This window comes from Miscanthus floridulus, chromosome 11 (genome assembly GCF_019320115.1).
Source record: "Miscanthus floridulus cultivar M001 chromosome 11, ASM1932011v1, whole genome shotgun sequence".
NCBI lineage: Eukaryota > Viridiplantae > Streptophyta > Magnoliopsida > Poales > Poaceae > Miscanthus > Miscanthus floridulus.
Genome location: NC_089590.1, coordinates 97968268 through 97991375, shown reverse-complemented (window position 1 = coordinate 97991375; position 23108 = coordinate 97968268). Strand labels below are relative to the sequence as shown.

General features: G+C 42.3%; 1 protein-coding gene across 2 annotated transcripts; it reads right to left on the bottom strand.

The window, feature by feature from the left end:
- Positions 1–20370: 20370 nt before the first annotated feature.
- LOC136494147 (ubiquitin-conjugating enzyme E2 variant 1C-like) lies at positions 20371–21359 on the bottom strand. Of its 2 annotated transcripts, none has more exons than XM_066490303.1 (3): positions 21210–21359; positions 20929–21068; positions 20371–20827 (listed from the first exon to the last, which is right to left on the bottom strand). In XM_066490303.1, the coding sequence occupies exons 1-3, from the start codon at positions 21337–21339 to the stop codon at positions 20549–20551; spliced, it is 549 nt and encodes a 182-aa protein (XP_066346400.1). In that variant the 5' UTR covers positions 21340–21359; the 3' UTR covers positions 20371–20548. The 2 variants fall into 2 exon arrangements, with proteins under 2 accessions (XP_066346400.1, XP_066346401.1); XM_066490304.1 differs by having other exon boundaries at positions 21214–21232.
- Positions 21360–23108: the final 1749 nt, after the last annotated feature.

Genomic DNA, 23108 nt, shown 5'->3' with positions numbered 1-23108 from the left:
CTTTATTGACCCGATATAATCGCTGCAAACGACTTTGTCATGAACTTTATTTTTTGAATTCGGGTCCTCGTAAGAGAAACATTTGCAATTATAGAGGTAGTCGACAACTATTATTTTCTCCCAATATTCTCATAATGGTGAGATTATTCTAACTCTTTGTCATTTTTCAAATAAGAGATGATTTATTGTTCTACATACCCAACACTAATAATGTGCACGCTTAGTGTGTTGGATTTCATCTTCATGATGATCCTCTTCATGAGGTGCTTAACCTTCTTCATGAGGCATTCTCTTCATGAGAATGGAGGAGTTTGTTCTTATTTTATTTAACAAGTATACACTAAACTAGAACACACAGGTGTCCCCGTAGATTTTAGCTTTATAGTATAGTATACAACATTTAGTTTACTACTAATAAACACAACTTCTGATTTATAACTTCAAGTTACTTCTCTTATTTTCAAAATATCTGGCATATACTCTGCTTCATTCTTCACAAGAGCATTAGTCAAACTATTGTTTGATTTAGTGCATGATACTATTCATGCTTCAAGCTTCAAGGAATATTTTTTTCTTTTAAGATCATTTTCCTTCCATAGAAATAATATTTGGCATTCAAAATAATAGGTTTTCTCTCCCCCGAATGCCAATACTAGATCTTTAATAGCATACTTCGAAAGATATACCCTATCATGGGCTTAAAATAATTCAAATTCATATATCTCTGATTACAAGCAGAGGCCCATTTATGTATGCTATGATAAAATAAAATTTTATGGGAAATATTCACGCACAAATTTAAATACGGGGGTTATTATACAGTAAATGCAGCGAGCTAGAATACATAAAGTGCATTTAAGGATGTTCAGTATTCCTACAAACTCAGGGATGTTCTTTCCCTTGATTTGCACATATAAAACTATTTAATTATCTAGCTTCTTTATTGTTTAGCTCAAAAAAATTAATCCAAGTACTCATACATAAAAATTGGACCATATACTTCAAATGTATAATGCATCGTTGATATTCACATGGAATTTCTTCTAGAATATTCTAATTGCCATTAATGCAAAAATCCCCAAATGTTTTTTCTTCATAAATCCCAAATCATCATAAATGTGTTATTTATCATCTTAACTCCACAATTATTCATCCCATCAATTTAGTCTCCATTGAGCTAATTTCATACTAACTCTCCCCCTAATCTCTGGCTGCTTGACCTTAGATCAATCGTATTGCTTATGCATGCAATGCATTAGAAAGCAACATATTCATTACTTCAATAAAAATTATTTTGGCATAACATACTAGCTAGCCAATTTGATTACGAGGGAAAAAATAGTAGCTACAAGCTACAAATATAACTTCCATGCGAATATTTATGTAGGAGGAAAGATAGTTGTAGCTTAACGAGAGCACAACATAGTGATACACATTCATGTGTAATGTGAAATGTTGGTATTCAATCCAACGTAATAGATAACAACACAATGTAAAGGTACAAGCTTCCTTGCTATTAGTGAAATGTAGAGAAAGTTAACTCGACCGGAAGAGCCACGGCTAGGACTTCAAGTCCTGATACATGCACTTATTGATAGATTTAAGAAGGCTATGCCTATTAAATATATATTATCCATATTTTCTTATGCCTTTTACTTAAAATTCCTCCTCCTTTTCATGCCATAATTACTTCAAGTAGTAATGTGCTTCATGCATCATCTATGAATAATCATTTCTAATGTTCCATAGAATCTAATCATACTTTTAGTATTCATTGGTTTAGACATGAAATTCACATATCCGTGTACTATTCAATGTACAACAAAATATTCAGGGTAGGACATTTTATGGGCTAAAGTATTAAATACTTAGTTTTTAGGATTATACTATTTCTTCGCTAAATTAATCCTTCTAAAATCAGTTAATATGCCAGTATAGTCTAATTGTTCATGTACTTCTAGGAAATTCAATTCTCCTTCTACCTACATGGTAGTAGTGCACAAAGAACTATAACCTTCATGGTTAACTGAGATTTTTTTTTGGATAAAATTAATGCAAAACTTATTTAGATAGGCAAAAATTGTCAATTGTTTATATGTGAAACATATAAGTCTAATTTATTTCATGAGAAGTTAACATATATTACTTCAAGTAAGAATTGTAACTAAGAATATTAAATATATCATATTAGTCTTCAAGCTAATAAATTAACCATGAACTCTTCTATGAGTATACAAGAACCACTTAATTCAACGGAAACTAAAACTTAAAGCACCACCACTACTACCACCGATACTTCAGGATAGTAATTTCAAAGACAACAAATTTATAAGCACACGATTTAAGTTTTTCTTCAAGAAAAACCATTAAATATTATAAATAATATACATTCTCGCATGTCTTAACTTCTATACATGACAGGCGGTAGCTTCATGCTTTATTCAATAGTTATGATATACAGTCACAAGCCTTCAAGGGGTGTAACATATGCAAGCCACATAGTCAAAACTACTGCAACTGGCAATATCCTGGTTTATAAAGTTGTCTAAAAATTCCAACTCAATTTCTATTTGAGTAATTTTTTATGGTAAACTCCAATACTTCACGTATTACATTGCTCTTTGATATTCTATACACAAGAGATATTTCTTCGAGAATATACATTGACAAAATCTTATTTACCATCTTGTCTTCTAGACATTTAGTACAAAGCTTCAACTATTGTTTATAGAGCAGCATTATACCTAAATCTATAGGCATACAAGGTTGAAAATTCGACTTTCAATGCAAGATGATATTCTGTAATCATAATTTAGGATTTTTCTCATGCAATGAGTCCCACAATGCATTTGTTATTTCTCTCGGCCATTGAAAGGACCTAGGATGCCGCCTAGAGGGGGGGTGAATAGGCGTTTCTGAAAATTAACACCTTTAAATGCGGAAACAATTAGAAAGGGGAGTTTCCAAAATGGAAACTCCAAATTAAGAGTACTACCACCCCTCACAAGTTAGCCACAAAGTAAACAAGGTATAAAGAATATATCTAGAAGCTACAACCCTGCAACACCAAGTTAGAACAGAGAATAAATATTTTCAGTGCAGACAGGAAATACCGGACGTGTCCGGTATGAATACCGGACGTGTCCGGTATACACGATTTCTGCAGATCTGCCCCAAACTTGCTCCTTTCGATTTCTATCTTCAAACCAAACTGCAAGCACCTAGTGGAGATGACAATATACACAGAGAACCTGCAGAACAGCTAGAGCAACACAAATATCAAATGAAATGTGAATTTAGACACAATATTTGTTTTACCGAAGTTCGGACTCGTTCGAGTCCTACTCTCCGTTGAGGGGGCTGCGGGCGACCCAGCGAAGGTCAGCCCTAGAGGGTACCACGAAGGTCACTCTAGCCGGAGTCTTTTCCAACTCCTTTTCCTCCTTCCACTAATTTGATTCCGAGGCGGCGGAATTGACTGTTACAAACTTTCCGAAGCAACCACAATCTCTCGGTTGCTCTCTGGCGACGCCTAGCCGTCTAGGACCGAAGAGTCCAAGAGTAACAAATGCGAATCACGAGATTGACAATATGCACAAGTGCTCAAGTGGTGGCTTGCTCTCTTTTTCAAATTCTCTCTTAACCCACAAATTGATTTTGCAATTTGGATCACACACTCACTAATAGAGGGTTTAGGAGAGTTGGCAAGGCTCAAAAATGTGTGTCTATCTCAGCAGAATCAGCAGCCTCCAAAGGTGGAGGCTTGGGGGTATTTATAGCCCCCTTGAAAAACTAGCCGTTTTATAGCCGTTGCAATACCGGACACGTCCGGTATGCATACCGGACACGTCCGGTATGACTCACACTGCGTCAACGGTAACTAAGTTACAGTGATGTTGTGAGGCATTGGAACTCCCGAAGAATGCCGGGACTTCCGACCGTCGGAACTCCTGACTCAAGTCGGAACCCCCGACCCTCAGTAATTTTGAAAAACATGTAACTGAGTTAAAGTTAGTGAGGTGTCGGAACTCCCGACATATGTCGGAACTCCCGACCGTCGGAACTCCCGACATACGTCGGAACTCCCGACCCTCACGGCTTTTGAAAACTAGCCGTTGGCTTCTGGTCATCCATACCGGACACGTCCGGTATTAATACCGGACACGTCCGGTATGACCAGTACAGTGAACCCTCCAAGTCAGTTGAAGTGCGACACGTCGGAACTCCCGACCCATGCCGGGACTCCCGACCGTCGGAACTCCCGACCTACGTCGGAACTCCCGACAAACCAACCCGAGAACAACAATTTTACAGCTGGTGGACAAATACCGGACACGTCCGGTATGAATACCGGACATGTCCGGTATTGCCAGACCAGCAACAAATCAGTTAGCTCTTTTGTCGCTCAAATTCTCAAAACTCACATGGGTTGGCTTGAGCACTTATGAAACATTATCTATCAACATGATGCATCCATCTTAATAGTACGGCATACCTATTAAACTCAAGATAAACAGAAATATGAATTTGTACCACTTGAGTTGTTCTTTGGAATTGATGCCGTCCCTTCCAATCTTCATCAAGTAAGGGTGCTAACATGTTGATGTTGATCTTTTCACTTGAGCATAGCCATCTTGAGCATGTGACTTGATTCCATTCATCAAGTTTGAATAATCCCAAATGTATCAAGTCACTTCCATCAAATACTTCATTATAGATTTGATTCTTCACATCAATATGACCATCTAAGCTTGATTAGTACCTCAACTAAATGCAAGTACTTTCTTCTTCACCCTAGCTAGGTTCTTCGGCCGCCAAGCCGTCGCTTGCCCTTCACCCTTGCTTAGTACCTCGAAGCCTTTCCTTGCTATCTTCACCATCTCAAGCCATCAAGTCACATCTTGTGTTGAATCATCCATTCATATGTATTGTTATCTTTTTCATTTTAATTTAGCAAGCTTCAAATATGAGACTATTCCATATGCAATCCCTCATGTCTCATTAACTAATAATCACAAGCTTGCTTTCACATAGTACATGGAAATCCCACAATAAATAAGCCTTCACATGAATTTTATTTGCATTGTTGTCTTGTGCTTGAACTAGATTGTTTATACAACAACACATCATTTTGGCTTTCATTAAGTGCCTGTGAGATAACCTATTACCTGTCCATACTTAGCAAACGGGTTAGTCCTTTAATCACGTTGTCATTCAATCATCCAAAACCCACTAAAGGGCTAGATGCACTTTCAATCTCCCCCTTTTTGGTGATTGATGACAACTTGATTAAAGCTTACAAAATGATATAAACATTTAAGCTTTTGGGTTCAATGATTTATGAGAGGCTCCCCCTTAATATGTGCTTATGATTAGAATTCACAAAATGACCTCAAATGTCAATTGCACATATTAAAACAAATAGGAGACTCCCCCTAAATCATTGCATCCGTGGGGTGCATGTGTGTGTGACAAAGTGAAACCGTGATGCATATGACAAGATATATCACACAAGAATAAATATAAAAGCATCACATCAAATATTTTCATTCTAGCATGCATAGTCCTTATGAAAATAAATATGACATATGTAATTCACACATAGCACTCATTACAAATTTTCTCAAGTCCAGAAACCACTGATATATATAGATAAAGATCATGTCTCAAGAGATACATAGATAAAGCATAAGTAAGTCTCATCTCTCACATGATACAATCTATCTCAAATCCAAGATACATCAATGAAGCTCAAAAACAAACTACAGCCTGCAGTACATATCTTCAGGTACAAAGATAAGCAAATGAAACTATCCTGAAGCTTTAATCAGTCTCTCTCCCCCTTTGTCATCTATCACCACAAAGGTCCAACAATGACATACTAAGGACAAAGGGGCTACAAGCTGTCACGGAAAGCAGAGATCACTCATCATCATCATCTCGACCAGTATCCTCATCATCTGATCGTGCAACACCGGTTGGACGAGAACCACCCGCACCAGACGCGTCATAGCCACCAGACCCGTAGAAGCCACCACCACCTGTTAGGTCACTCCACCAATCTGTAGCATAGTCGTCTGCAGTGCTGGGACGTGGCTGAGAGTGAGTAGGCACACGAGCCTGAAGTGGTAGAGTGTCAGGGTGCTCAGGTGCCTGCTGCTGCTGCTGTCGCTGTATGAACTCAACATACTCTCTATCATATCTAGCCTGCTGCTGCTCCTCAGTCTCAGGCTCACTAGCTGCCTCATCTGATAGAGGAGACCTAGGAGGATCAAGCTCAAGATTAGAAGCAATTTGCTTCAAAGTCCGAGTGTCCTTCCTCCTAGCCTCCCTCTCCTTCTGCTGCCTAGTCTGGATGTCATGGCACATCCCAAATATGGAGCTGAAAAGCCTGCGGATAGGCGAAGGAGGACTGCCACGGCGTGAAGTAGAACGTGAAGGAGCACGTGGTGAAGGTGAAGCTCCTGCTGGTGCACCACTCTCAGGTGCATCTGCCTCTGGTGCTGCTGCTGCTCCTCCTGGTCCTGCTGGAGGTAACCCGGTCTCAGGCAGATCTGCAATAATCTTCAGGGCCTTGTGAATCTTATCATACTCGAATGTATGCCCTGTCACCTGCTCAATCATATGCATGATATAAGGAGCAAAACCACAGCCCTTGAGGGGCCTCTCTCCAACACTCCTGATCTCGGACCAAATAAAGTCAAACACACTGAAGGGCCGAGCATCAGGTGCCATCCTGTGGAGTAGGTTCCTGGAGTAATCAGCAATGGTGCCCTTGTCTCCACCCTTGCAGTCAATAGTCTTCCTGAACATCCTGTCCAGGTACCTGTAGGTAGGGTGAAGACCTAGAACCTTCCCCACAGCTCCTCTCTGACCACCAGGAGGATACATATATGCGAGCTGCTCAGGAGGTAACACCTGCTTGGTGTGGATCCTGTCCCTCTGGAGATCATCCTCAGAGAAGCCAAGCTGGGCGGCAAATACATCATAGTCAACACTGTACCACTGGCCCTCAAGCATCCAGTGCATACGCCGCTCATCCTCCTCAACAAATAGAGTAGCATAGAACTGAGCTACTACCTCTGTGTTCCAGTCATGCTGGAACTCCATGATCTCATAGACCCTAGTGCGCTGGCAAATGGCAATGGCATGATCAACTGAGGCCTTCTGCAACTCTGTAACGTACTGCCAGTCAATCCACTGAGACCTGGCAATCACAGGGTTCCTGGTGAGAATCACACTGGAGTAGAAGTCCAGGTGAAAGGTTGTCTAGAAGCGGTGATCGTACTGAACCTTAGGTAAGCCCCTCGGATCAACCCTTCGCTCATCTCTAGCTCTCCTGGTCATACCATTTCCTCTGTAATCAACTCTAGGAACATAGGAGGGCACATTGGGCAGACGTGTCTCAAGAAGACCATAATGCATCCCCTGACCAGGCTGGTGCTGAACTAGAGGAACTGACTCCTCCTCCTCAATCTCCTGCTCCTCATCTGAGCTGTCACCATCTGATCCTCTATCAGTGCTCTTCCTCTTTCTTTCATCTCTAGACTCCACTCTAAACTCATCAGTATCTGTGTTAGAAGAAGAGCTCCCGAACCCCTCTGCATACTGAGCTGCTGCTCTAGAGGCAGCCCTGGTGGACCTCCTGCTGGTCGGCTGAAATCCAGGATGCATATCCTGTCTCGCCTTCTTGTACTTCTCAAGTGCTGGATCATGCCTGTGCTTGGACCTCGGCTCCTGTCGTCCACTCATGGCAGCTGTCCTGTATCCAAAGATTTCCAAAGAATTTTAGATACATGCCCATAGCTTGTAATTAGACATAGATTCTTTCATCCAAGGTTTTACAATCACCTCGACACACCATTGTCACAAGGTTTGCAAAACGTAGATACAAAAGAAACTAAGCCTAACAAACCATTCTAGATAGGATTGAGTCAGAGATCAGCAGGGAGTCTGCTCTGCTGGGCCATACCGGACACGTCCGGTAGCATACCGGACACGTCCGGTATGGGCGACCAGCAACCCTAACCGGGGTTTCTCGATTCAAACCATCACGGATCAATTCCAAATTTTGGGCATTGCTTCTATATCACCAATGCAGCATATTTACCGAAGGAATTTCCAAATCATGCATTAACCATGTAGATCGGACGAGGTCCGTGATTTAGGGTACCTTGAGAGGAGAGAAGAGAGAGCGATGTGAAATCCAAATCCACGGGCCTTCAATCCTTGATCCAAGCCTTCTCCAATGCAATCTCCCTCTCTCTCTTTTCCTTGGTGAAATCCTTGGTCGCCTTAGGGGAGAAGAAGGGCGTTGGCTGGTTGGTTTGGAGGAGGCAAGTCTGTTTGGGCCGAAGGGGTACGCTCTTTTTTTATAGTCCCGCTCATACCGGACACGTTCGGTAGCATACCGGACACGTCCGGTATACGCGGGCTAGCCCAAATAATTCCAAAATGTGTTCTCACTCTTCCAAACCCTTTCTCTGTTGTTGCTCAGTCCAAAAAGGTGTATGATCTTGATCCAAACCGAGTACTATCACTTTTCTTATCGAATGCCATCAATTTATTTTCTCTTTTCCAAATAAATGGCATAATCAATAATTTGCTTGCTTGAGAGAGATAAAGTGAGACAAAGTAGATTGTGGACTTAAGAAAGCCATGTCATGTGTGATTAGCCAATCAAACAATCAAGGAGAGCTATAATCATCACATGGCAAGGCTAGGTCACAAAGACCAAGATTCAAATAGTTTTTCAAATTCACACCACCTACACATGCTAGTTGTGGGTTTTGAAAAACATCTCTCCTATGTCACACAAATGCACATTCTAACATGTAAAGGGCCTTAGATGCACTTACAATACATGTATGCAAAAACATACCTTTGCCTTGAGCCCACAAGAATACCACTAAGAAGACACATGGCATGATAATCTTTATGTTGACCTTGATTGCCAAGTAATCATGCTTGATACAAATTCAATTTTTTATCCAAAGGACTACAAAGAGTGCTAGATAAATTTGTTAGTCCACAATGGTGCAAAATAGAAATTTAGCTCCCCCTAAATAAGTGCTTCAAGTATTTTGAATGACTTTCAACGAGCACTTTTATTCTGATAAGAAATTGAGAGCCAATTTTCATTTTGACCATGAACCAAAAAAAATTGCCATATTTAAAAGTGAGTTTAAGAGATGCTCACAATCCACTTAGATTTGATAAAACACAAGCTTCTGAGTATGTTAGGGATATATGAAAAATGTATGGATCGAATACTCAGTTGCAACACAATTAGTGTTCTGGTCCATGCAATACCGGACATGTCCGGTAGTGTACCGGACACGTCCGGAATAGACAGAACAGAAACATTGACTTTCTGTCTCTGGTCATACCGGACACGTCCGATAGTAATACCGGACACGTCCGATAAGTGAAAGACAGAACCAATTAAGTTGCTGCTTGTGATTCTTCGTTTTAACTGTAATATTTATTTATTGTATACTTGCATCTCAACAAATAAATTACTCTACTAGAGAGCTAATAAAAGCATCATATGGCAAACATGATAGATCTCAAGTGAAATTAATTAGCCACTTTCATTTTTTTTTACAAATGTACCTATTTGTGAACTATAGAACATGAAATGAACAAGGTGGCTATCCTAAAAGGTTTAGGTACTTGTTACCAATGGTGAGGATGAAATATATGAGATGTTCATTGAATTATCTTCGGGTCAACCATATAAGGGATTAAGATAAGAATTGGTTGATAGATTGAGTGAATATAGTCAAATTGCTTGCTCAACCACCCCGAAACCTTCATCCCATTACCAAGTACCTACATCATTAACCTAAGCACACTTTGGTACCCAACTCTTGTTGGGTCCTTTTGAGTTAGTCAATAAGTGCTTAGGCACCCAAATGGCTTTAGCATTAGTTTGTGGTGAACACATCACCTTACTAGTGCTAACTCCATTTGTGGTCTTCCTAAGCATATCATTGTAAACAAATGTGTTTGACTTAGGAGTTTTACCATTTGGGCATTCATAGCTTAGATGCCCCTTTCTTCTACAAGCATAGCATATGCGGCCTTTGTGTGCTCTATGCTTGATTTGCTTGTATGGACATCTATCAACCTTGTGGCCCATCTCATTGCATCCATAGCATCTTCTTGTTGCAACTTGGGCTTTCTTTCTTGCCTCTTTGTACATTGGGCATTTCTTGGTAGAAGCCTTTTGATTTGCGGCTTCGACCTTGTCGGCCCAACTCTTGTGTGGACACATAGCCAACTCATGTCCATACAATCCACAACCATAGCACATCCTTTTTCCATGTTTCTTGCTCTTGGTTGTGTTGGCCTTGCTTGAGATGTGATTCTTTTGTTGGGCTTTGGAGGAAGCAAGGTTTGAACCCTTCTCAAGCTTCTTCACCATGTTATCACGGTTATCTTGAGAAGGTTGTGCTTTCTCCTTACCCTTCAACCGAATCACATCTTTCTTTAATCTTTGCACTTCTTCTTTGAGCTCTATGTTTTTTATAAGATTTAGCTCAATCGAAGATTGGCTTGCTTGAGGAGCACATTCATTAGTACAAGAAATATTTAATTGAGATGGTGTACTAGTGAGCGGATGTGTGAGAGGTTGAGAGAATTTTACTGATGTAATCACAACCTCATGAGCCACCTCAAGCATGATGCTTGATTCTACTACTTCCTCATGAGAGCACTTTAGATAAACATAATTTGCTTGTAGCTCATTATACTTGCTTGATAGTTCATCTAGCCTTGCCTTGAGCTCGAAGTTTTCCTTCTCTAGTTGTGAAACACTAGAAGAGGAGTTAGTAACTAAAGCATGCTCAATTGACAATTTTTCATACCTCTCATTTATTGCCTTTAGCTCTTGCAATTTGGAGATGAGAAACTTTTCTTGATTTTGAAGCGATTGCTCTTGCTTCTCAATCTCTTCTTCAAGCTCATCATTCTTTTCAACTATCTTCATGATGATGAACTTGTCTTTATGGTTGAGATGATCAAGGTTGTAGTTGTCTTCAACATCAATATCACTCTTATCTTGATCATCCACTTGAGCCTTCTCCTTTTCTTGATCTTTCTTGTTACTCTTCTTCTTGCTTTTCTTGGCCATGAGACACAAGTGATGAGTATCATGAGATACTGAGGTTGACTCATCACTTGGTCGCCATCGGGCTTGAGCATCGCTGCAAACAGCTGCTTGCTGGTCTGCTGCCTCGGTCATACCGGACACATCCGGAAGGCATACCGGACATGTCCGGTATGTGTAGGCAGACAGCACGTCATGTGCTGCTTGCACTTCTTGCTCCGGCTCGGTGCTCTTGAGGTCTTGTGAGGCTTCTTCGCTGTATGATGACACAATGGACATACTTTCCAATGACTTAATCTCAAGTGCATCATCACATTTGGATTTTCCATACAAATCAAAAAGTCTAGTCCAAATGAGATGAGCACTCTCCGGAGGTGGTTGTCCATTGAAGATTGCCTCATCTTGAACCTCTACACTCAATGTACTCAAAATAATATTAATAGCTTGAGCATTGAGTTGCACGCATATCTCTTCCTCTTTTGACAAATTTTTGTAGTTGCTCCAATCAACTATAGAAAGAGGTATGCTTACATCCACAATATGCTCAACAAGAGGACTAATATCTCTAAAAGCATTGAGTACATGTATTGACCAAGGTAGAAAGTTTGAACCATCATTTTGGAGAAGCACCAGCTCCAACTCGATAGGCGTCGACATCCTTTTCTCACGACGGTGAAGCTTTAGGTGAGAACCTCGCTCTGATACCAATTGAAAGGACCTAGGATGCCGCCTAGAGGGGGGGGGGTGAATAGGCGTTTCTGAAAATTAACACCTTTAAATGCGGAAACAATTAGAAAGGGGAGTTTCCAAAATGAAAACTCCAAATTAAGAGTACTACCACCCCTCACAAGTTAGCCACAAAGTAAACAAGGTATAAAGAATATATCTAGAAGCTACAACCCTGCAACACCAAGTTAGAACAGAGAATAAATATTTTCAGTGCAGACAGGAAATACCGGACGTGTCCGGTATGAATACCGGACGTGTCTGGTATACACGATTTCTGCAGATCTGCCCCGAACTTGCTCCTTTCAATTTCTATCTTCAAACCAAACTGCAGGCACCTAGTGGAGATGACAATATACACAGAGAACCTGCAGAACAGCTAGAGCAACACAAATATCAAATGAAATGCGAATTTAGACACGATATTTGTTTTACCGAAGTTCGGACTCGTTCGAGTCCTACTCTCCGTTGAGGGGGCTGCGGGCGACCCAGCAAAGGTCAGCCCTAGAGGCTACCACGAAGGTCACTCTAGCTGGAGTCTTTTCCAACTCCTTTTCCTCCTTCCACTAATTTGATTCCGAGGCGGCGGAATCGACCGTTACAAACTTTCTGAAGCAACCACAATCTCTCGGTTGCTCTCCGGCGACGCCTAGCCGTCTAGGACCGAAGAGTCCAAGAGTAACAAATGCGAATCACGAGATTGACAATATGCACAAGTGCTCAAGTGGTGGCTTGCTCTCTTTTTCAAATTCTCTCTTAACCCACAAATTGATTTTGCAATTTGGATCACACACTCACTAATAGAGGGTTTAGGAGAGTTGGCAAGGCTCAAAAACGTGTGTCTATCTCAGCAGAATCAGTAGCCTCCAAAGGTGGAGGCTTGGGGGTATTTATAGCCCCCTTGAAAAACTAGCCGTTTTATAGCCGTTGCAATACCGGACACGTCCGGTATGCATACCGGACACGTCCGGTATGACTCACACTGCGCCAACGGTAACTAAGTTACAGTGATGTTGTGAGGCATCGGAACTCCCGAAGAATGACGGGACTTCCGACCGTCGGAACTCCTGACTCAAGTCGGAACCCCCGACCCTCAGTAATTTTGAAAAACATGTAACTGAGTTAAAGTTAGTGAGGTGTCGGAACTCCCGACATATGTCGGAACTCCCGACCGTCGGAACTCCCGACATACGTCGGAACTCCCGACCCTCACGGCTTTTGAAAACTAGCCGTTGGCTTCTGGTCATCCATACCGGACACGTCCGGTATTAATACCGGACACGTCCGGTATGACCAGTACAGTGAACCCTCCAAGTCAGTTGAAGTGCGACACGTCGGAACTCCCGACCCATGCCGGGACTCCCGACCGTCGGAACTCCCGACCTACGTCGGAACTCCCGACAAACCAACCCGAGAACAACAATTTTACAGCTGCTGGACAAATACCGGACACGTCCGGTATGAATACCGGACACGTCCGGTATTGCCAGACCAGCAACAAATCAGTTAGCTCTTTTGTCGCTCAAATTCTCAAAACTCACATGGGTTGGCTTGAGCACTTATGAAACATTATCTATCAACATGATGCATCCATCTTAATAGTACGGCATACCTATTAAACTCAAGATAAACAGAAATATGAATTTGTACCACTTGAGTTGTTCTTTGGAATTGATGCCGTCCCTTCCAATCTTCATCAAGTAAGGGTGCTAACATGTTGATGTTGATATTTTCACTTGAGCATAGCCATCTTGAGCATGTGACTTGATTTCATTCATCAAGTTTGAATAATCCCAAATGTATCAAGTCACTTCCATCAAATACTTCATTATAGATTTGATTCTTCACATCAATATGACCATCTAAGCTTGATTAGTACCTCAACTAAATGCAAGTACTTTCTTCTTCACCCTAGCTAGGTTCTTCGGCCGCCAAGCCGTCGCTTGCCCTTCACCCTTACTTAGTACCTCGAAGCCTTTCCTTGCTATCTTCACCATCTCAAGCCATCAAGTCACATCTTGTGTTGAATCATCCATTCATATGTATTGTTATCTTTTTCATTTTAATTTAGCAAGCTTCAAATATGAGACCATTCCATATGCAATCCCTCATGTCTCATTAACTAATAATCACAAGCTTGCTTTCATATAGTACATGGAAATCCCACAATAAATAAGCCTTCACATGAATTCCATTTGCATTGTTGTCTTGTGCTTGAACTAGATTGTTTATACAACAACACATCATTTTGGCTTTCATTAAGTGCCTGTGAGATAACCTATTACCTGTCCACACTTAGCAAACGGGTTAGTCCTTTAATCACGTTGTCATTCAATCATCCAAAACCCACTAAAGGGCTAGATGCACTTTCAGCCATATACTCATTCTAGAGAGTAATCAGGAAATATATATATCCTGAGTTCACTGTACTTCAGTGGTAGCAAAATATCCTACATAGATTTAATAATGACCATAACAAATAATTCTACTATTCGGAGTGATTTCAGGAAATTTCTTCTTCTTTTGAGGCATGCATATATTAACATAAATTGAATCATGTGCATATAAGTTTACTACATGTAAACAAGTAGCAAGGTGCAAAATGTAGTGGACGGTTATTCAAAATATTCTTAGAAGCATCCTAATATTTTTCAGGATTATGGTATATGCAATTTTCAGAATTAATACCAAGCATTCGTTCATCTAAAAATTCATTATGCTAGGAAAAACAAATATGAGTATCTCAAGGGTGATACGTCTAAGGTCTGCAGGATTAAGAGAGCTCGTACACCTTATATCATATTTCTAGTGTAATCATTCAAGATTTTATTCTTGCAATTACATGATATATAATTCATAATGTGTGATAGATAAATGCATTCAAAAGAGCATAAGAATATTAACGCATAGCGTATATATAAACAATAAACAAATGTTTGTAAATAACATACACAAACTATTCTGCAGGAAAGAGTGCTTATTTGCTTAATTCAATGCCACTGTGATTTCTTTGCATAATCCAGATTTATTTTAGCTGATTATTTCTTATTTAATTTTGGCTAGCCCTAAGAGATAGGGGTCCTGCGTTCAAGTTCAAATACCATGGCCTAGACCATGCAACCCCGACACGATGCGTTCGGGACATCATTACCGTGCACACCGATTTCAAACCAGCTGTGAGCCATAGAACACGAATGTTGATGCTGATGTCGGGACGTTCATGGAGACGAACATGCTGGTTTGCTCCAGATCACGAAGGAGGTCGTCGACTTCAAGTCGGCAACGAGAACGGGACGTTTCGAGTATCAATGCTAGAGATATAAATCGTCACCGATTTCCATTATACTAGGTATTCGATTGTCGATTCAGCGAAAAACACCTGGTAGCAGTAGCAGTGAAGCCTTCAGGCTCGTGCATAGTGCTCCCGCTCGGCAGTAGCACTAGGCCGGCGAAGAACATCTATCTAGTACATATACAGCTCGGCATAACTTACGGTTTTTGACTTTCATCTGCCGTGCTATGGCGTGCGTATTTTTCTTCTATGCATCAATGCATGTCCGCATAGATGTGTGTGTGTGTGTGTATATATATATATATATATATATATATATATATATATAAATTAAAAGCAAAATAATTCAGCTTGATGCATGGCCGATCGGTACTGAACATGCAGGCTCAGGGTCGCACGACAGTGATCGTGCAAGCTTCTGTTCGCTCGGTTTATAAGCCTTACTTTTTCAGTCAACGAACAGTATTTTTCTCTCACAATAAATCAGCCAATAATATTTTCAGACTTACTTGTCAACCAAGCCAACAGAGCAAAGATCGATTTCTCTGCAATGCAGACATGCAGTGATCTTCGTGACAGGAGCATGTATCCATGCCAACTATATTCTTGGTGTACCGGCCGTGTGTGTATGTCCGTACTTTCATGTACATGTGTGATGAAGACATCAATTCTTCGGATGTATCCGCTGATCCTCCAATCGTCATGCAAGGTTTAATGACCCGTGCTCGAATGCGTCAACTCAATTTAGAGGTTAGCTCGTTCTTAAGCGATTCTTTTTATACTTTTGATAATAGACTACTACCTAATGATGTTATCTTGCTTAGGAACATTGAAAAGGGTCGTGAGGGACTTAGAGGACGTGGTGGAGGTGACGATGACCAGCAAGGACGTCCAACAGAAACCGGAGGCCCCATCCAACATGATTTTGAGTCTGCCTCGGTCTCCAGGACCAGTCTGCCTTAAACTGGTCACCCAGAATGCATCCAGACTCTGTTTTCGACGATCTACATATGGTTGGAAAGCTAATTTGATAAGAAAGCCAATCCAAGTGGTCTCATGTCAAAAGCCCTTTAGATTCAACAGGAATCGTCGAAACAAGTCAGCGTTCAAAATCTGCCAGGGTGCTGCGACACCGTCTTTTGGTCTGTTGGACCGTGTATTGTGTTTGGGCCCATTAGGGGGCGCGTCCAGGGTAGGCGACGACCCTAAGACCTTTATAATCATACGCCGCCGACGACATTAGATTTTGGGTTTTGCTTAGATTAATCTGTCAATAACAGTTTCGTCGTTCATCAGTTTGTGAGACCCCAACTTTGTAAGATTAATCATTCATCTGCAATTTGGTTGCTGTCTTTCTTGTTCTTGCTTGTGTTCTTCGTTGCGCAGGCAGGGATTAGCCTTCTTGGCGAGGTCAACCGGATCCGTGTCTCGGTTGATGACCAGAGGAGTTGTGGTGCTAAGATTGCAGGGTTTGATCTTTCGATCTGAAGCCGGATCTGTGTGTCATTCTCCGCCACAACGATAGTTACCTCTACCTGACGGAAGATCGGGATCCCCGTTCCCATTAATGTGTACTTCCTATACAGTTCAATTATTCAAGAGAATAATGGCTCCGTTCACTTCGCTGAAAAAACAAGCTGAAACACTGTTTCGGCGGATTTGTTGTGAGAGAAAAACATTGTCCTAACTGAAAAAACAAGCTGAAAAGTACGGATTATAAGACAAGCGAACATAGCCAATATATGTAGACATGCTTGATGGCTAGCCCACAAACGATTTACGATTCAAAGAGATCGATTCAAACCTCGCAGAGCATGCCAATTTGATGTACCTCATATATCGCATAGGACAGTGGTTAGTAGATACATACCGCGTATCGTATTTGGCATTGTCGTAGAATCGCCTGCTTGACGATGATAGTGCATGTCGATGCAGTTTAGATTAGTTACATGTAGAGGTAGCAGATCCGTTCCGCTAACAACGTCAGGATGTTAACGTCGTCGAAGTAGTCGTGGCAGGGACATCGACATGAGCGTCGACGTCAAAGGTCGGCGGCGGCTTCAACGGCGATGTCGACGTAGAGCTTGTCGTGCTGATAACGTGTTATAAAACATGTCGCCAATGGTTTAGGCCTTTTCTTCTCCGTCTCTCATGATCAACATAGTAGAAGAAAGTAGAAGAACAAGTAGATACACGATAGGGAGACTATTCTTTATTCCTCTGAATATTGGTAATTACAACATAGAACTCCCATGTATATGTAGTTCTGCCAAGGTCTAAGAGTTTAATAAGAGGTCACATACAAATGGTTATAATTCTTTCTTCTCCTTTTATTTTATAATACGTGCTGTGTGCATCTCTAAGCAACAGCCTTGCTGTGTTCCTGCGGCCTCCGTTGCATTTCCGGAATCGGCGGCGTTAGCACAAGGAAGTAGGAGTACTAGTCCGTATATATAACGAATTAACGATAAATAACGGCGCGTCCACGTGCAGAGAGCAGGAGGAAGGAAGGAGCTGGCGCCTGCCGCACACGACACTTTTGCAGTCGCCCCCCGCGCCCCCGCGGTCTCCTCCATCCCGGGATTGCGTATTGGTTGCGGCTTTCGATAGAAATTTCGCCGTTCCCCCGCTCACTGACTAGTCGGCAGGGCTCTGCACTGCAGTCATCACTCCACTCGATTCGGCTCAGCAGCTGCGGTCTTTTCCTCGTCTGCTGCTGTCTTCCTCCACCACAATCATCTCTCCAGTCTCCACAGTTGGAATAGGATTATAGGAAGGAGTATGTGCCTTATGCCCCGTTTAGATGCGAAAATTTTTGCTTTTTGGTTACTGTAGCACTTTCGTTTGTATTTGGTAAAAATTATCCAATTATGGACTATTTAGGCTTAAAAGATTCGTCTCGTCAATTACAGGTAAACTGTGCAATTAGTTATTCTTTTTACCTACATTTAATGCTCCATGCATGTACCGCAAGATTTGATGTGACGAAGAATCTTGAAAAATTTTGGATTTTGGCTTGCATCTAAACGAGGCCTTAGGGACGAAGAATAAGCGGCGACGACTCCGTACTCGTATCCGAGAAGAGAGGACATCAGTTGTATCATGGAAATCATGAAGGCCTTTGGGGACGCTACTGGGCTGCGCATTAATATGATGTGCAGGCTTAGATATGGAGGAGGTGCTCAGGGAATTCTTGGGCGCCAGGGTAAACTTCCCTACCCAATACATAGGACTGCCTCTGAATCTAGGAAGGATACGAATGGTGTACATCCAAGATCGGGCAAAAGGGAAAATAGCTGGCTGGCAAGGGAAGTTGATCACCGTTGCTGGAAGAAAGGAGTTGATAAGGTCGGTGGTTACCTCGCTACCTGTATACCTGATTACAGCTATCAAACCTCCCAAAAAGTTCATAAAGGATTCTGCAGGTCCTTTTCCTTGCCTCAAGAATGGAACGCTTCTAATGAGTTCAGAGAGGTGCACATGCATCCTGTCTACCTTCATAAACCTCAGCATATTCACTTACTTACAGTTTCATTTCCCTTCTTTTGCAATGGCAGACGTTGGCCCTGGATCAAATTCTTGGGTTCAGTTTTATTTTCAGCTGTGTCAATACCATGCAGAATTCATAAATGAATATGGTGTTTTCTTTAAGGCACAGACTGCTCTGATCTGCCATGTTCTGAATTGTTCCAACAAAGTAAGTGTGACATGAAGTTCCAGGTAGATATATGATGCATGCCGAATAGAAAATAGAAATATATTGCATACATACCTTAATATTAATTTATTTGTCAATTTATATTTATGGTTGGCATATGGAGCTAATATTCTCTAGTTTTTTTAGCCTATCAGCAATTTTGGACCATGTTCAGGATATAAATATTATATCATGTTTGTTCTAATGTGCTCAGGTAATCATATCCATGCCTATGCTTTTAATGTAGTGTATGTGTGCTTTTATGTTAGATTTCAATCAAATGAATTTTATCATTGTTCTTTTCCCATGGTCCATCCAGTAAATTTATTTCTTATAAGAGCCGAAAGGTTCAGCGTTCAGCAACATGGTCCACGCTAACGGAAAAAAATACTTACTACATCCGAAGTGCACTCATTGTCTCATTGTGACTCTGTGATGCTTTTCGGTATGACTATTCTGAAATCTGAGTGAATCAATCCCTCTTTTCTATTTTAGAATGCTTAATTTTAAGATTACGGGGTATTGTTATATGAAACTTCAACAGGACAGCAGTTGGCCATGTTGCTCCTTTAGTTTTGCATCTGATCATATTTGATCTTTAAACTAATTTTGAATAGTTATGCTGCTGTATGTAGTTGCAGATAACATGGTTATTTTAGTTATAGGCTTCCTGAGTACTGCAAATAGATAGATGATCCTACGCATCAAAGACCTGAAAACATGGATTTTGATATTTTCATAATTCCTCTTTTTTTCTATAAGATTTGTTATTTGGAATAATGATACGTGATTTAGGTCCTCTTTGGCAGCGCTCCTGCATGCTCCGGCTCTGTCACTGTTCATGCACTGTAGTCGGAGCCGCATGAGCCGGAAAAACGAGCTCCGCCAGCTCTGTGAACAGTGCTCCATGAGCAGTGAGACAAAAAAGTAGGAAAGAGATAAACGACTTCAATGAACAGTGCTGCTACAATGTAGGAGAGAGAAAAACGGCTCCATGAACAGACCGGTGTCAGCGGAAGCCAGAGCCGCGGGAGCCAAAACAAACGAGCCCTTATACATATTAGTTCCCGCATTTAAACTAAAACATATAGCCTAGACTTGCCATCTCACAGCGTCTTAGAATGTATGAAACATTTTATTAGCCAGACCTCTCAAGTTTTTTTCCTTTAACAAAATGCTGTCTTAGTCATACTTCCAATATATATGGAAGGGATACAATGTCTAACCGAATTTATTACAGTACTACTTATAGATTCATGGAATTCATTTTCACCCTTACGCAACAGCCTGGAGTCTTCTTTGCTTTGTATCTCATGTTATTGCCCATTTTCATAAACCAATTCAATTATTTTTTGCCTGGTTAATGATTTGCCGGCGCGTGAGGTCATGGACTAGTGTATATAGTTCTCAACCGTGGCGCATATATATATATATATATATATATATATATATATATATATATATATATATATATACACGGTTGAGAACACACACACAGAGACAAATCCAAAAGGGTTCAATACAACTGACGCATAGCAGCAATTTGCATGCAACCTGAAAACTATATATATTTTTTAAAATGATATCCGAGATGGGACGACGAGAGACACGCGTCTTGAGGGTTGAGATCTCACACGCAGACATCGAACGGGGGTGCTCTGCTCTGAACGCTGAACCCTGAACTCTGAGCTGAGTAGCTGACACGTACACGGTGATCGAGCTACTGGTGGTGGAAGAAGAAGGTGCCTTCGGGGGGCTGGGGCAGCCTGCGGTTGTGCGGCGCGGCCATCTCCTTCTTGAGCTGCGTCAGGAGGTGCTCCATCGTGTACTCCCGCCGCCACTCCCGCAGCGTCGGCAGCTTGTCGGCTTCCACCACCCCGGTGTCCGGGTGGACGCAGGCGAGGTTGATCCGGGAGTGGAACCGCACGGCCGGCGGCTTGTCGGGGTAGTCCTTGTCGCACACCAGCTTCAGCTGGTAGATGCGACCCTCGTGCACGCACTGCATATATGCATGTAGTTGTGGTTGTGCTGGTTATGCATGCTTGCTCGATCTGCATAGGGAATTCGATGAAGTAGTAGCTAGAGCAGAGTCCTACGTACGTTGAGGGGCCCTATGATGGTCCCGGTCCAGGAGCGCATGACGATGTCGTCGCCGTCGTCCATGCCGTAGCTGACGCTGCCGTCGCCGACGCCCTTCTCCCCGCGCTCCAGCTCCTCCAGCAGCCGGAAGTTGCGGGGCACTGCAGTGCGTGCACGCGCGCGTGGTCACAACTCACAGGTCAGAACGGACGGAGGAGCAGGGAAATAAGCTGGGAAGCGCTGCTGCATGGCATGCCATCATGGAAGGAAAAATACTCAGTATAATGGTGGTGGGTAGGTACCGACGACGGTGTCGGAGGCGGCGGAGCCCATCGTCATGGCGGCCGGCCGGATCGGAGGAGAAGCACAATGCGATGCGATGCAAGCTCGATCGGCGAGCGAAATAAGCTGGGTGGGCCGTGCTTTGAGCATAAAAAGGAACACGGAAGGGCAAGGCCACTTGAGTTGCTTTCGCCTTTTCGCTGCTGCATCTGTGCTGTGCATGGGGTGCGTGCGAACCACGCAGCGGCGAGCGGCTGCGATGAGATGCCCGGCCGCCCCCCCGTCACCCGACTGCCACTGGCCACTCGATCGGCCGGCCCCTCGCTCCGAATCATCTCCACCTTTTCCTCTCTTGAGTGTTGCCTGCTTTTTTCGTTCCATTCATCTTTTGCTTTGTCAACGGTTCGTGACTTTTGTTTCATCTCTTGCGTTTCTGGGCCAAACAGTCTCCGGCCCACAGCTGCTCCCTGCGTTTGTATTCCGGATTTCCGGTCCATCGATCAACGGCCCACAGGTCGCCATTAGCCACCAGCAGGGTGCAGGGACGGCAACGCGGAGCCACGCGCCCACACCTCACACAATCTCGCGGCTCACGTGACGTCACGTGTTTCTAAAACCACCATGCATGTGGATCGAATCGACCATGACGCAAAACACAACGTTTCACAGGTCGAGAAGATAACATCCGATTTTATAGCCCGAGGAGAAACTATCCGGTTTTTTTCGACATTAGTTGAGCGAGATAAATCTTTAAAAAACTAAATAAAGACATGAGGCCTTGCATCGCATGTAGGTCAGTGACAACATCTCGAGGTTGACGGGAGGCAGCCCTTTGCGGTGGCGGCCCTGTCACATTTACATCCCTCCATGGACGGATGGATGGAAAACACACGCACGGCATAGAAAAGGAAATTAAAGCACGGGACGAACGGAAAAAAGAAAGCTGGCCCTGCCATGGCTGGGGATCGATTGGAGGTGGATATATATACGGGACTGCGATCAGTCATCTCTATCTCAACTGCCCCTCCCTATTCCCTCCATCTCTAATTGTTGACTAATTATAGACTATAATAATTATTATCTCTGTTAGTATGATATGTTTTCTACCCATCGCTAAAAGAAGAGTGTTGTCAAATCTTAAAATAAATTTAAGAAAAATACCAACACTTGTGTTAAATTGAGAACTTGTTGGATCCAACGAGTATATTTCACCGTCTGCAAGAAACCTAATTGCTTCTCCCTCTGTCCTGAAATTAATGCTCTCGTTTCACGAGGAGTCAAACTTTCTTAAGTTTGGCTAAAAATATAGAAAATCATATCAATATTTCTATCTCCAAATAAGTATATATTATGAAAGTATATTCTATGTTCCTAATGTACATCATAAATATTAATACATTTTGTATATATCTAGTCAAACTTTTAAAAAAATTGACTTCTTACAAAACCAGATGTGCGAAGGAGTACACATTGCTATTCCGTGCATCTGTTCGGCCAGCAATTAAAGATGCACACAAGTTACGCATGACGATATTGCTACCTCTCTTTTGCTGCTCCTGGCTCCTGCTCTCTCGCTCGCCCCCGAGTAATTAATTAAGCCACCAAAGCTGGAGGTTGATTGGTCGTCACAAGCCTACTCTACCCAGATTTAATTAAAGGTAGCAACCCATTCAATCGTGCACAGGGTACTCGCCTCCCTACCATCGCCAAGGCCCAAGTGGTGGCTGGCTAGCTGATCAAAGCAATTCCTTCCTCTGCAGTACGTACTGCTTGTGTACGTGTTTGTAGATAGAGATGCAACCCTTTGTCAATATACTCACTCCATAATGGGGTGTCAGTGTAGGGATGATGAGAATCCCCTAGCGGATCTACTCCCTGATTGTGTATTCAGTGCATGGTGGCTGCCGATTGTGCAGCCT

Coding starts and splice junctions, on each gene's coding strand:
- LOC136494147 (XM_066490303.1), bottom strand. CDS start 21,339: ATGCTCAAAGCACGGCCCACCCAGCTTATTTCGCTCGCCGATCGAGCT. Junction 21,069..21,209: donor CGCCTCCGACACCGTCGTCG/GTACCTACCCAC, acceptor CACGCACTGCAG/TGCCCCGCAACTTCCGGCTG. Junction 20,828..20,928: donor CCATCATAGGGCCCCTCAAC/GTACGTAGGACT, acceptor GCATATATGCAG/TGCGTGCACGAGGGTCGCAT.